This window comes from Phalangium opilio, unplaced genomic scaffold, assembly GCF_054372755.1.
Source record: "Phalangium opilio isolate 3A_F unplaced genomic scaffold, DU_Popi_V2 ptg000039l_2, whole genome shotgun sequence".
Classification (NCBI taxonomy): Eukaryota; Metazoa; Arthropoda; class Arachnida; order Opiliones; family Phalangiidae; genus Phalangium; species Phalangium opilio.
This window is the reverse complement of record NW_028324163.1, coordinates 713,611-728,167: the sequence shown is the minus strand read 5'-3', so window position 1 is coordinate 728,167 and position 14,557 is coordinate 713,611. Positions and strand designations below refer to the sequence as shown.

Sequence of the window (14,557 nt, the reverse complement as noted above, 5' to 3'; positions counted from 1 at the left end):
AAACTTGAAAATATTTACCGCCGTTTCCACCGGTCTTAGCAATATAACCGGGGTCACTATCAATTGGGCGAAACGATCACCCCGCTTGACAACGTAGGGGGTTTCCCCGACATTTGCGACGACGACTTTTAGGGGTCCCCGATAGTCGGCGTCTATTATTGTTAAGAATTATTATACTTTTACACACTATAAAATAACTAATAAACATACCTATCGTCCCCTCGGCGACAAACAGCCCTTGGGCTGTTAAGCTGCTACGGCCAACAAGGCGGCCGTAGCTGTTCTCGGGCAGCATCACGCCTAACCCAGTCGACACGATTTTGATACCGTGAGGGTCGATTACGGTATCCACTGGACAATATAAGTCCAGCCCGGCCGACTGGGGGGTGGCACGACGGGGAGTAAGCGCTGCCGGATGGATTTTGATCACGGGCAGGCAGGGCAAACGAGGAGCGGTCGAAAAAGACATCTTAAAGTTTTTGGGATAGTGTTTCAGAAACAGAAGTTAAACAACTGATAACTTTCATTTTGAAACACGGGGCTTATATACAAAATTAGCGAGGTCAAATCTAATAGTGTCTAGCCAATACTTTCAAGATTTTTAAAATTCAATAAATAGCCAAAAAGTTAATTAGATATATAGGTATAAAATTACAAAATCTCTCCGAGGTCTAAGTTTTTTTTTCGTATGCAAAAAAGTTGTCTAGGTGTGTTTTAAATAATTCAAACGAGATCGTGTTATATAAAAAACCCTTTAGCGAAGGTTAAAAAGAAGTTACTTTGATAAATGCCTAAGGGGACAAATATTATTCGTATGCAAAAGCTTGTTTAGGCGTGTTTCGAATAATTTGAATAATTCTCACGAGATCGCTTTATATAAGAAAAACAATTTATTAGTGAAGGTTAAAACTAATTACTTTGGGAGGGACGGAAATTGTTTTTTTGACATGATTTAAATCTAAATAAATGTATATTAATATTAAACTATAGAGGTATTTTTTATATAGATAGATATCCTAATGTCTTCTATAATCTTTAGTACCAACTCCACAATAAAAAAATGTTTTTTAGGTCAAATTAAAAATAGCGTATCAGACATAATTATATTTTTTAAACTCTTAATAAAAAAAACCATGTCTAAGCCTGTATTCTAAAAAAAAATGGCCCTGAGATTTTGGGTATAAAAGCTTGAGCATTGGTATTGGATTCTCACAGTCGATCCAGCCATGAACAAGTACCAAGAGTCTCAATCTATGTTTGAATCTCCACCGTCTTCTCCTAATAATCGACAAGGATCCAGCAACGGTCAACGAACGCTGAGTCAATTTGTAAAACCCGACCCCGTTGAGATCCTCCTCGATTCTGACGACGAGGAGTTTGTCCAGGACGTGTTGCAGAAACACGTTGTCGGCGTCAACGGGGTTGAGGGGTCCTATCGCTTGAGAAGCGACGGGCAATATTTCGAAACTAAAATCCCCCCGCGAAAGGGGGATTTCTACATAGACATCAGTATCTATAAATTTAAAGATATAAAAGACGCCCAGGCGGACAAACTGTGGGAGTGTAGACATAAGCGGCTAAAAAGAGTCGTTGACGCTAAAAACAAAGACGCCATCAAACTTCTTAACGCTTTCCATCGCTTGGTGGACGACGTGAAGAACGACGCAGAAGCCGCTCAGCAGCCGCCTAGCAAAGTACGTATCTTCTTAACAATAAATTTACAAACCAAAATTTTGTTCCAATTTTTTATTATTTCTGATAGAGATTCAAAAAATGAGTTCGAGCAGCGGCAGCAGCGGGAGTGACTCGGAGGGTAGCGACAGAGATGAACACGCACAGGTAAACCGGTACTACACAATTGAGCGGCAGATTGACAAAACAAGTCGCAAGTGGCATTGTAAACAAATCGATTTGCGTATAGCTTTCAAAAATCTGGAAGACATTCCAACGCGAGATTTTTTTCGAATTTTTCGAAAAATTCTCGACGAAGTTATACGTAAATTAGTAACCGAGAATCCCGGGTATAATCGGGTTCGATTTGTTTTAAGCTCCCCCGGATTGACGACCCCTGTTAATATTAAATTTATAAAAATTGACAAATTCACCAGTAAGCGAATTATGCGAACCATCTATAGAGTAACGCAATCTAGTCGGGACTTTGTCTTTAATGGGGAAGATTTTCAGTTTGACATTATTTTTTTAAACCTCGACGCGAATATAGGAGTTTATTATAAGTCCATAAAAAATAGAACTTTGGTTAATTTGGATTATTTCGTTAAACAAAATAACCAATTTATTTTTATGGAGAATAATGATAACCTTTGTTTTGCTCGGAGTTTAGTTTTGGGTAAAGAGCTGGCCGATCGCAATTTTTATCGTCAAAAAAAGCAAGGTCAGCCATTTAACCGGAACAATTTTGACAAACTGAGACGCAATAGCACTCTTCAAGGTAATATTGCAAAAATCTTGCACAGGAAAGCCGGAGTCCCCGAAGGTTTTGTTACTCTAGAAGATATTCAAAAATTTCAAAATTATTTAGTTCCCCATTATCGAATCGTAATCGTTGATGCTGCGAATAATTTTACCATATTTTTCAAAGGCCCCCAAGCTCCTAAATTTATCTATTTATTAAAAATTGGCGACCATATCCACCCCGCGAAAACTTGGCACGGCATGATGGGGGGTTGTACCTCTTGCGATTTATGCTTGAAATCGTTTTACAAACGTGAATTGTTAAAAGAGCATAAATGCCCCGAGGATACAAAACCCTATATATGTTTTCGGTGTCAAGGAGAAGCTTTTCATTTAACCAACGAGGACGTTTTAAAACGTTGCGACGAATGCCACCGCTACTTTTTCCCGGGCCCCTGCTACGAAACTCATTTACTTAATGGCACCTGCGCGAGCCAAAAACGATGTTTAGAATGTGGGCGACTGATGGGTGACGATCACGACTGCAATCCCAAATGCTCTCAGTGTAAAATAGTCCATCCGCCAGGTGAACATTTTGTTATGCCTTTGGAAACCAAAATGAAAGCCTCGCGGTTTATTTATTACGACATTGAGACTATTCTTAGAAATAATATCCACGTCCCCATTTTACTAGTTTGCGACGTAGAGACTGAAGCTGGCTTTGAAACTAAAATTTTTTACGGCGCCAATTGCGTCGAGCAATTTTTAAATTATTTATTTAGCGTAGAGCAGGTAGTTTTGACTGGACAGAAACGTAAGACGTACCAACCGCGCTTTACTAACACTCAAGTCGTAGCTCATTACGCGAAAGCTTTTGATAACTTCTTAATTCTTAACGCTTTAGTCCATAGACACGTCACCCCTGCCGTTATTTTTGACGGTAGTAAAATTTTAATGATTCATCTCGAGGGTCCGCAAATTAGATTCCTCGATAGCTTTAATTACATTAGTCAACCTCTGCGTAATTTCACCAGCATGTTTAGCCTCGGCGATGTGGCGAAAGGATTCTTTCCATTTGATTTTCATACCGAAGAAAATCTTAATTACATTGGTGTCATCCCTGAAGCTTCGTACTTTAACGTAGCTCAAATGAAGGCCAATGATTATCGAGATTTTCAAGCTTGGTACGCGTCAATGGAAGGATCTATTTACAACATCAAAGAGGAGCTTATTAAATATTGCATTCAAGACGTCAAAGTCCTAAGACAAGGCGTCGAAGCTTTTAGAAAAATTTACGTAGATCTAACAAAATTAGACCCTTTTTGCTTAAAAAATATTACTTTGGCGGGTGCTTTAACCACTATTTATCTTAACAATTACTATAAACCTTACAGCATGGGTATTGTTCCTTCTAACGGCTATAACGCAAAATTTAATCACAGTCAGATTAGCTTAAAATATCTCGCTTGGGTGGAGAAAACGGAAGATATAAAATTGCGAACGGCTTTAAGCTATGGGGGTGAATATCGGGTGGGGCGCTATTTAGTCGACGGCTATAGCGAAACTCCGCCCAAAATCTACGATTTCCACGGTTGCTACTTTCACGGTTGTCCATGTCAAAAACTTAATGCCTACAATACCCAACTCAAAGCCAGCAACAGATTTCTGTACGAACGGACTCTAGATAGAGAGCTGTTTATTAAAGAGAAGATGGTCGGGTATGAATATACCTCGATTTTTGAGTGTCAATTTGCTAAGCTTTTAAAAGAAAACGCCGAAGCAAAGGCTTTCTGCAAAAGTTTAACTTTTCGACCTCAAATATCAGCCCGTAGCGCTCTCTATGGGGGACGAACGGAAAATTTTGTTCTTAACTGCCACGTGCAAGGTGAGGAGAAAATTTTCTACAAGGACATTATTTCTTTGTACCCGAAAGTTTGTCGCGATTGTCCGTACCCTAGCGGCCACCCCATAATCTATAACAGAGATTTTGACAAATCGCCAGGGTGGTATTTTGGCGTTATGAGTTGTCGTCTGTTGGCCCCTCAAGATCTCCACATCCCCTTAATTCCCTTTCGCAGCGGTGGTAAATTAGCCTACGCCCTCTGTCGCACGTGCCTAGAATTGCGAGCGGAAATCTGCGATCACACTGTTAATGAACGGGCTTTCGAATCAGTCTGGCCAACGGTCGAAGTCTATGCCGCTATGGAACATGGTTATAAACTCCTCGATATATTCGAGGTGTACCATTATCCAAAAACGGAATATTTCTTTGCCCAGTACATGACTGATTTTATCGCCTTGAAAGTGAAGAATTCCGGATTTCCCGCTCACGCGCAAACGCCTCTGCAAAAAGAGGCGTATATCGCCGATATGAACAAGAATGAAAAGCTTTCTCTGACCATGGCGGATATTCAATCAAATCCTTCCCTGCGTAATATCGCTAAAATTAATTTAAATTCTCTTTGGGGTCGCATGGCTCTGAATACGGGAAAGATTCGCAGCATCTTTATCAACAATTATTACGAACTGATACGATACGCGAGCGATTACACTCTGGAATTAGTCGACTTACGGCCAGTTACGGAGTCGATCGCTCTCTTATCGTACAAAGCCAAAAGCGATTACATTCTAGACTACAAACTGGGGTCGGCCATTGTGGGGAGCTTTGTTTCTTGCTACGGGCGACTCGAATTGAACAAGATGCTGCTTCAATTAGACCGCGCAGCTTTGTATTGTGACACCGACTCGATAATCTACCGCCATCTACCGGGAAAGTTTGACATTCCAACTGGCAATCATATTGGTTGCTGGGCGGACGAACTCGGCGGTGATTATATAACTTCCTTTTGTAGTACCGGTGCCAAAAGTTACTCGTTTCGCACTAGCAAAGGAAAAGAAGTCAAGAAAATTAAAGGGTTGACGTTAAATCGAGAAAATCTTGAAAAACTTGACTTTGAAACCTTTGAAAGTGTAGCGATGAATCCGGAAAAGGAAGTTACAGTCAATGTCCCTTTTAATTTTAAACGGGATAAATACAAGCTGCAGCTAGAGGCCGTTAAAATCACCAAAAGATTTCGCCAAACCTCGAATAAGAGATTGTTGAACGCCGATTTGACAACCAGTCGACCCTACGGTTTCAAAGAGGCAACACCCGCTTCAGCATCTCTTTCGCATGAATTACGAGGCTAGGCGAAGACATACTTTTGAGGGCTTGTGGGAATCTTGCGTTCCTATCGAAGCCCTGGCCAAAGACGGTTTCTATCTTGCAGATGTAGAAACACAGACGACGCGCTGCGCCTTTTGCGGCATCGCCTTGTACCAGTGGCGTTGCACGGACCATCCATCGAGGGAACATCGGAAACACAGCCCATCGTGTCCGATGGTTTCCAAAAAACCGTGCAACAATAAACCACTGCGTCAGGGGGTTCCGGACTTCCCGACCAGCGAGGGCGAGGATGTTTGCGAGCCTCTAATCCAAACATGCCCAGCCACCAACAACGAGCGGTCGGGAAACGAAAAAGTGCGCGTGCGCATAAATCCGTCGTGTTTTCTTCTGTAGTGCGTGTGTACCAACTACCCTCCGAGTCACGCGTCAACTTTAACCTCCTCAACGCCCAACGCTTCCGCCAGCGTTGTCTGGAATTAGAAGAGAAACTTTTTAAAAAAACAATTACTAAATAGGGGAATTTTTTGGGTAAAAGGGTTTCGTTTATTTTGTTTAAATATTTTCTAATTTGTGTTTATTAAGGGTCTTTGGGTTTTGGGTTAATTGTATTTTTGATTATGTATATTATATATATAAACTGTTAATTAAAATAAAAATGTTTATTAATCAAGATGAATCCAACCGAGTCAGTCTCGCATTCTTTAAAGTTCCAAACACCCGCCCAGTTTCTAATCGTGGGGCCAACGCAAGCGGGGAAGAGTTTTCTTTTAAGTAACTTATTGCAAAATCATCAGCTTATGTTTGACCCACCGCATAAAAAGGTTATTTATTGCTACGCCGCCTGGCAGCCAAACTACGAAAAATTGAAACAATTGATTCCGGGAATTCAATTTATTCAAGGCTTGCCAACGGCGGATCCGGACTTTTGGGAAATGAATCGCGACTCCTACTTGATACTAGACGACTTAGCTAGCCAATTATTTAAACAAACTCATATTGCCGATTTAGTGTGCGTGACATCGCATCATTTAGGGTATACGGTTATTATTATTACTCAACAACTGTTTCCCAAGGGTAGCCAATCGCGGATAATTTCTCAAAACTCTTCCTATTTTATAATAATGAAAAATCCTCGAGATGTCGCCTCTATTAGATATTTGGCGCAACAAATAAGTCCAGATAACCCGAAGCGTATTACGGAGGCGTACAGACTAGCCACTAGAGAACCCTATAGCTATTTGTTAATTGATTTAAAACAAGAAACTCCGGAAAATTTACGATTAAGGTCGCGAGTTCTACCTCACGAATCACCTATGTATGTCTATGTCGATTAAATTTAATTGTCATTTGAATAATGGCCCCACGCGTTAAACGTCGATCAGCAAAACGCTCCCGACTCGTCGTAGCGCGTCCCTCGACCAAGTTTGCCAAATTTGTCCCTTATTTACAGAGTTTGCGTCAAACTAGCTGTAAACAACGGCGAACCCTCTTAAACAATAGTAGCGCGCCTCAATTAAAGAGCATTCAGACAATTTGTAAGAATTTAAAGGGCGGAGGTATTTATTTGAGTAAAGACCGTAAGAAAAAGCTAGCAAAGTACAAGAAAATTATTAGACAACTCGGATCAAGTACCTTGTCGCAGAAAAGCAAAAAAAAGCTGTTGTTGCAGCAATCAGGTGGTTTTCTTACGACGTTGCTTGCCGCAATCTTGCCTTCAATTGTCCAAGCTATAGCTGCTAAACTATGAAACAAATGGTTCTTGTACCGGCGTCTGCCGTAACTTCAACAGCTGCCCAAGAGCACTCTGCTTTGGACCGAGAGATTGAGGATATTTTAAAATCGCCATTGAATGCCTACGATAAATTATATAAATATTTAGACGCTTTTAAGAAATATTTAAGTATCGAGAAACAAATTCCCTTACCTAAATTTGAGGTCGTAACACAAGCAATGTCCAATGTCCCCACGCCGCCATTACCGGTCACCCCTAAAATGCCCCCGCGAAAAAAACAATTGTCATGGCCGAGCTATGCCACGTCATCACCGACAACAAGCGCTTCGGGCAGTTCTTTTACTACGCCTAAACGAACCGAGCCTCGGCAAAAGGTTTTAAAAAGCGAAACGGCTGCGGGGACACCAACACGAGAAGATTTTTACCAGCAATATGGGCCGACCTATGTTGGAGATATGGTGAAACGGCAAGCCGAAGTTCTTGCAAATCATTTGCAAAACACATTTTTCACGCCAAAAAGAGAGCTAGAAGAAGGAGCTGTCGGTTATGCAAATCGTGACGACGATTTACAAGAGGAAATTGTCGATGAACAAGAGAATTTAGCGGAGGAAAACGGGGACAATTTAACGGACTTGGAAAACCTGTTTGAGACGGCCTCCGCTAAACAGAAGAACAAGAAAAAAAAGAAAAAACCTCGGAAAAAGAAAGACGAACTTCAAAACTTAGGACCGCTGGTTCCATCTAACGAGAGGAGAAAGAGGCATAATAAAAGGCGCGATATTGATTAATAAAAAAAATGTAATATTTAGACAAATAAAAAATTGTTTTATTGCGAACAATATCTGTGTACATGTTTTTTTAAATGTAAAGATAAATATAATAAGGAGACATAGTCGTTAAGTTTAAGATTCTGGTCATAGATGGCGTCTAATATCGTCTTTCTAGCCACGCCCTGACAGCGGAGTGCTAGGTACAGACAACAATGGATACCGCACAGTTGAAAAAATGGATGTTGAATTTGTTGTTTATTGTAAACAACTCGTTTCCCGTATCGTTTTAAATTAACTTTATAGTATCGCGGCGAATTTCCGTAAGTGCAAAACATTTCCACCGTGTCATTGTTAGAAAAGCACGCTATCCAATGTTCTCCAGCCTCTCCAGCTGCTTCATTATTAAATATAAAGCAAAATTTGGACCTTTTTGGCCGTTCTGGGAGTCTGTCTACTGGGAAGCACCCTAAATAATAGGGTCGCGTTCTTTTGTCGCAAGTTAAAAGAGCGTTTATTTGCGAAGTGTTCATAATTTAGTCTCAGGTAACGAGACTTTTTGTAATTCGGCGCCGTAGAAAACACCCAGAATTTGCTCCCCCTTTAAATCCGCTACGCGATAGACGGGTGGTGACCTAGGTATGACGTCAACAACGCGAAATATTTCGTCAGTAAACGTGCCTCCCGAGCTGGTTTTTCTAAATACCCGACTAGCTATAGAGAGACGCACGTAGTCGCCAACTTTAAGCCTCGGTGCGTATCGAGTAATGCCGTTTGATTTCCCGTACAGTTTATTCCAAATGATTGATTCGTTATCTATATTAACACGAACCGGTGCAATTCCAGTAGTTGAATGAACCCGTTCATTATAGGCTTGAGTAATTAAAGGTAAATATTTAACGTAATTTTTATTCCCCGTGGCCGTAATAACCCGGGCAATTTGTTCCTTAATTGTTCTAATAAAGCGTTCCGCGAGACTGGCTTTATGCTGACTCCGGGCAAAATGTATTTGCACATTGTGCCGTTTCAAGAAGGAATCAAAGTTGCGCGAACTAAATTCTCCACCGTAGTCCGTGTATATTTTTAAAGGGATCCTCTCTCGAAATATTTTTTTAAAAGCCTCGATAACCTCGCCAGATGTTTTGTTTCTAAGAGGTACTGTCCATCCGTAGCGGCTTAAGACGTCAATGACGCACAAAACATAGCGAACATTTTTATTAAAACGTTTTAATTTCGGTAGATCCAACAAATCAGCTTGAAAAACATCGTCCATGCTCGAAGCGTACACCTGGTTAGTTTTGAATCGGAAACGTCGAAATCGATGTTTCGTGTAGGCAGGTTGTTTCTCGAGAAAGGCGATTAATTTTGCTTTTGGCACGTGCGGTAAGGCCTTTTGTAATCTGGCTAGCGATCCATAGGCGGCCGGATTAGCCATGTCGTAATAAATTTTTCTAATTTTAGCGTCCATGTCTTAACAAGTATAAATAACGACTAAATGGTTTTACCAATAAACAACTTTATTTAATACACGCAAAGGTATTTTATAAAAACAATATCAGTTAAACAAATACGATATATCAGTACATTTATCTTAATAGCCATAAATCAAGGCATTCTTTAAATCGGCAAAACTGTTGACAAAATAAGCGTAAATATCCTCTTGATCCTCGATCCATCCGTGTTCGGTCTCAAATTGATGCAAAATTTTCTCACGATCCAGTTGAGGCAACGCTTCGTGCAAATTACGCTCGACTCGATCGCTGAAATTTGTGTCAAATTCCGAGCAGCTTTGAGAGTGGCATATTTGTTTTCGACACTCGACGTTGGAGCAAGTGGAAGTGACGTCAAACAAAGTGGTAGTGAGCTCGTTTAAAATTAATTCGCGCATGCGACAGACAGCTATCCCTTTAGCCTTGAGATCCTCGTCAATCAACGGCTTTAAGTCGATCAATGTCTGCCATCCTGTTTTGTTCAGGCTGAATCCTTCGCTGGTGCTAAAGTTGAGGAAATAACGACTGCCGCTGCCTCGTTCATAGTATCGAAGATCGATTAGACGTTCATCTTTCGAGTTGACGAAGCATTCCAGCTTGATGCGCTCTTTGACGGGCAACCAAATATGATAGCGAGGTATTTTTCCGTCAAAAAAGGACGTGAGTTCATTTTGAAACCGAAACAAAGCGTACCAGGCGTTAGGTTTTAATATAGTTTTTGTACGCGTATCCGATCTTTGAATTAATATTTTAGGTTCAATTGATTCAATGACGCAAATGTCGAGCTTTGGCGTGACGGTGTGTACTTGGTGCATCTTGGCTCGCGACTGATATTGTATTTATAAAGTTTTAGTCTTTTATACGTTGGGGTGATTATAAATAATTTCTCTGTTTTTAGATATTATTAACTGATTGTTTGGAAATTCGGCCATGACAATACACGTGACGTTTTCGGTTAGCGGAGAACTAAATCTTAACGATAATCGCAAGTTACCAGTCTGGGGCATGGAATTTAAACCTAACGAAGCGAGATGTTCTCTACTCAAATCAAAAACAACGACAAAAAAGCCCTTCTTATATAAATCGTAAGAAATTATATTTCCTCGGTCAAGACCTAATATCTCGAGACCCTCGAATAAAGAATTGTAACATCTAACGTACTGGTCGTCGTCAAAATTAGGCGTAAACGGGATATCGGGATAATTTTGAGAATTTAAAGAGAATTGCATGAAATCGAGTTTGAAATGTTGGAGATCCAGGGGGTTAGAAGTTGCTTCCCCTACAAATTTTTTATTAGTAACGAAAGCCACGACAGTTCGCGAGGGTAATTGCCCCGTAAACAAGCTGTCCCTAATAAAATCTTGCGTTCCGGTGGTTATTAAGAAATTTTTCATAACAATAGAGTTTACTTCGTAGCGAGCGTTTATTCCCGAGTTTAACATCTGAGCGTGAGCTAGTTGCAGTTCGGGATTAACCTCAATTTCGCGCGTAAACAAAGTGCATTCCGTTAAATCAATCTTATACTTTTTGCCCGTTTCATTGTGAATAATAGCAAAATCCGTGGAGCTTCGATGAAGTCTAATTCGCACCTCGATATTATCTAGTAAGAATTTGGGCGTTTTGAACATATCCAAAAATAATTCGCCAATTACATCACACGTCTTTGATTGTGCCACGCGTTTAGCGCGACGACCAATATCATTATTTTCTTTGTTAATATTGGCATCTGCTAAAGCCGTCGCCGGATCGATAATGGTATCCAAATAATATAACATAGAAGTTAACCAGGAATTGGCCGCCGTTTGTCCATAATTTAAAAGTATTTTAAAATAGGCCATATATGGGTACATATTATTAGGTTGTTGGACAGCAACGCCATTGAGAAATAATTCTACTTGACAAAATAGCGAGGCAATTATTAAATTTGTTACCGAGACTTTCTTTTCCGCATCTGGAACGGCCGTGCCGTCCTCGTGTAAAACGCGAAATTTTAATCTCAAAAGAGTTTTAGTCAAATCATGATAATTGTTAGAGGGAGGAATGATAAATTCTATATATTTTGCATTAGTTAGTGGGGCAATTGGATAATGAGCAGTCGTTTTAGTCCCAACAATATTATTATTCACCACTGGCTTTTCAAATACTTCAAAGTCGGAAAGAACACTTTCGTAGGTCGACATGTTTAGTCTAGAAAATCGCGTTTAGTGCGTCGCTTAACACGTTTGCTCCGGCTTGTTTTAGCAGTCCTCTTTCGTTTTCGGCCCGTCCCGCTTTGAGTGTTGACGAACCGGTCCACGCCTTTATGTAGTAGGGAATTTATAGATTGTTTGACATTTCGTTTAATCGATTCTCGAGGTGATATGGTGGGGTTTTGGGCATCGCTAATTACTCTACTCGTTAACCCCACAGCTTCGGACGCTAAAGTACTAATGGCCGGCCTAATAAAGGGTGTAATTTTGCGCAATAAAGAATTAAAGATGCCGCCCACACTGAAGCGACCCCCCGATTGGAAAACGTTTGCGTGTAAAGCCGGAAGGGACGATCCTCTTTGGAAATACAGAGTGTATCTATTAGGCACCATTGCTCCTGTTCTATTGACGTCGACGCCTAAAAAACAGTTTAATATATACTTTGCCCAAATTAAACGGGATATTTTCCCCGTAATCGGATTTCAATTCAATTTCAATTTCTTGTATATCGCTGGTTGAAATTGGATAAAAGTCGATATTATTAAATATTTCCTGGTTCTCCTCGTCTAGCAGCGAAAAAGCCGGCATTTTTATGAAACGTAGCAGAGGGGCTTGACCACCACCAACCACTTGTTGACGGATAATATTGGTATAAACAAACATGGCATCGACGCCTCTCATGATATCAGCGGGATACTCCGAAGTCTCGTTATTAAGATACCGATCTAATTGATTGGCACTAAAGCCTAACAGCCTCCCGAGGCCTCTTCCGGGTGTTGTTTTGGGAAACAAAATTGAGACCGTATCGTTCAGTTTTGAAACCGTCACGGTTCCGTCTACATTCTGCGTAAATTTTAGACTTTTCCTATGCGCCGGGGACATGGCTTCGCTCATAGCACTTAAAACATCGCTAATATGATAATAAACCCCGGGAGGAATCTCGCACGCGTAATTGTCAACTCGTTTGCCTTGAGATCCGGGTACATACGGTTGGTCAGCATAGTCGGGATCTTCTGGAAATCTATCCACATCGTATTCGCTAGTCCAAAAATTATTATTAGCTGTCAGGGTCATTGATCTTAATCGGGGATTTACCAAAGCTACTCCCGAGTGACTATGTTGAAAAAATTCTCCCTCTTCGGGAATGTTAAATAACTTGGCCATCGGACCAGCTACCGAGACGCGAACACCTGGATCTATTTCGAGACGAACATAGTATCTATTTTCCGTTTCCGTTTTGAGAATGTACATTTTAAAATACTGGCGGGGCATATATTCTTGAACACCCAATAACTGATTTATAATTTTTAAATGTAAAGAGAAGGGAATTACGGCCCCGGTCGCCGTCAAATCGCAGGTATATTCGCCCGCGGGTATTTTGATTTTTGTGAAACTGGTCTTAGTAAATAGATACATTAGCGAGTCATGAACGCGATAATTGACAAATGTGTCATTAGTTGTTTTGAAATGCGTAAAATTACGCTCTAAAGGTTTAGTGGATAGAAACGTCCCACCAACGTATTCAGCTTCTAAATTTAATATATCGCGCAATTCTTTTGGGAAGAGCATTTCAATTTTTGCCGGACAATGGACTCTAAAATAATGCTCCGCTCCTTGTTTAATAACGCTAAATTCGGCCTGTTGCAATCTTAGAGGGTCAAAATTGCGCGCAGTTATTTGTAGGTTTTCGGCAATATCTTCATAAATCTTGTAATCATCTGTCGATCTAAACTCGCCTGACATTTTAAAAAAGAAATAAAGCCACGGTTCTTCCCAAGGGGTATAGCGCTTTATGGTTCTATTGACTCGATATTCTAGATAGGCATTGTTTTCGTTTATGGTATATTCTTGTACCGTCATCCTCAAAGGACCAGATTGATTGCGTCCTGTGTAGTATTTATTGGGGTCAAGATCGAGCAATTTAGCTAGTTGGGGAGAAAATTTAATTTCCACCCATTCCGGTGTTTTAAAATTATACATGATAGCATCACCCCGATTATCTATAGTGTGATATGTTACTTCAATTTTTTTAAATACTAATTTTTCTAAAGTACGCGTTACGGCTCGATAAAGCCCTTCGGCGTTTTTCTCTGGCGTTTTACTGGCTCTAAAAGTTTGCGGTAAGAACAATATTTTATAGTTATCATAATCTTCGGGGTTAATTTGCTTAGGCTTTTCAGAGATAATCGGCTCGGGTGTTTTCTTTGGCGGATCAACCGGCTGCGGAAGAAGGGTTTTTCATCAACCGCTGGTGGGGAGGGGGTCGGTAATACGGGTAGCTCAAAAGTAGAGGATGTTGTAGAGTCTGGAGATTTTGAGAGATCAGGCTTGGATAGGTCGGGTTTTGATAGGTCGGGGTTCGGTAAGTCGGGGTTCGGTAAGTCGGGTTTCGGTGAGTCAGGTTTTGAGGGGTCTGGAAATATATATATTTCCTCAACCTCCGTTGGCGAGGGGGTCGGCGTCAGTGGTTCGAAGGTAGAGGGTTTCGGGGCCTCTTGTTTTGATAGATCAGGTTTATATGGGTCCGGAGCTGGAATTTTGGGGGGATCCGGAGCTGGTATTTTAGGGGGATCCGGAGCTGGTATTTTAGGGGGATCCGGAGTTGGTATTTTAGGGGGATCCGGAGTTGGTATTTTAGGGGGATCCGGAACTGGTATTTTAGGGGGATCCGGAGCTGGTATTTTGGGGGGATCCGGAGCTGGTATTTTAGGGGGATCCGGAACTGGTATTTTAGGGGGATCCGGAGCTGGTATTTTAGGGGGATCCGGAGCTGGTATTTTAGGGGGATCCGGAGTTGGTAT

At 41.0% G+C, this 14,557-nt stretch overlaps 1 protein-coding gene across 1 annotated transcript; it reads left to right on the top strand.

Moving 5' to 3' along the window:
- The first annotated feature begins 1,226 nt into the window (after nucleotides 1-1,226).
- Nucleotides 1,227-5,819, top strand: LOC149680178 (uncharacterized). Its single transcript, XM_089834555.1, has 3 exons — nucleotides 1,227-1,694; nucleotides 1,763-1,839; nucleotides 5,682-5,819. Exons 1-2 carry the CDS (start codon nucleotides 1,227-1,229, stop codon nucleotides 1,775-1,777), a joined length of 483 nt encoding a protein of 160 aa, XP_089690681.1. The 3' UTR covers nucleotides 1,778-1,839; nucleotides 5,682-5,819.
- Nucleotides 5,820-14,557: the final 8,738 nt, after the last annotated feature.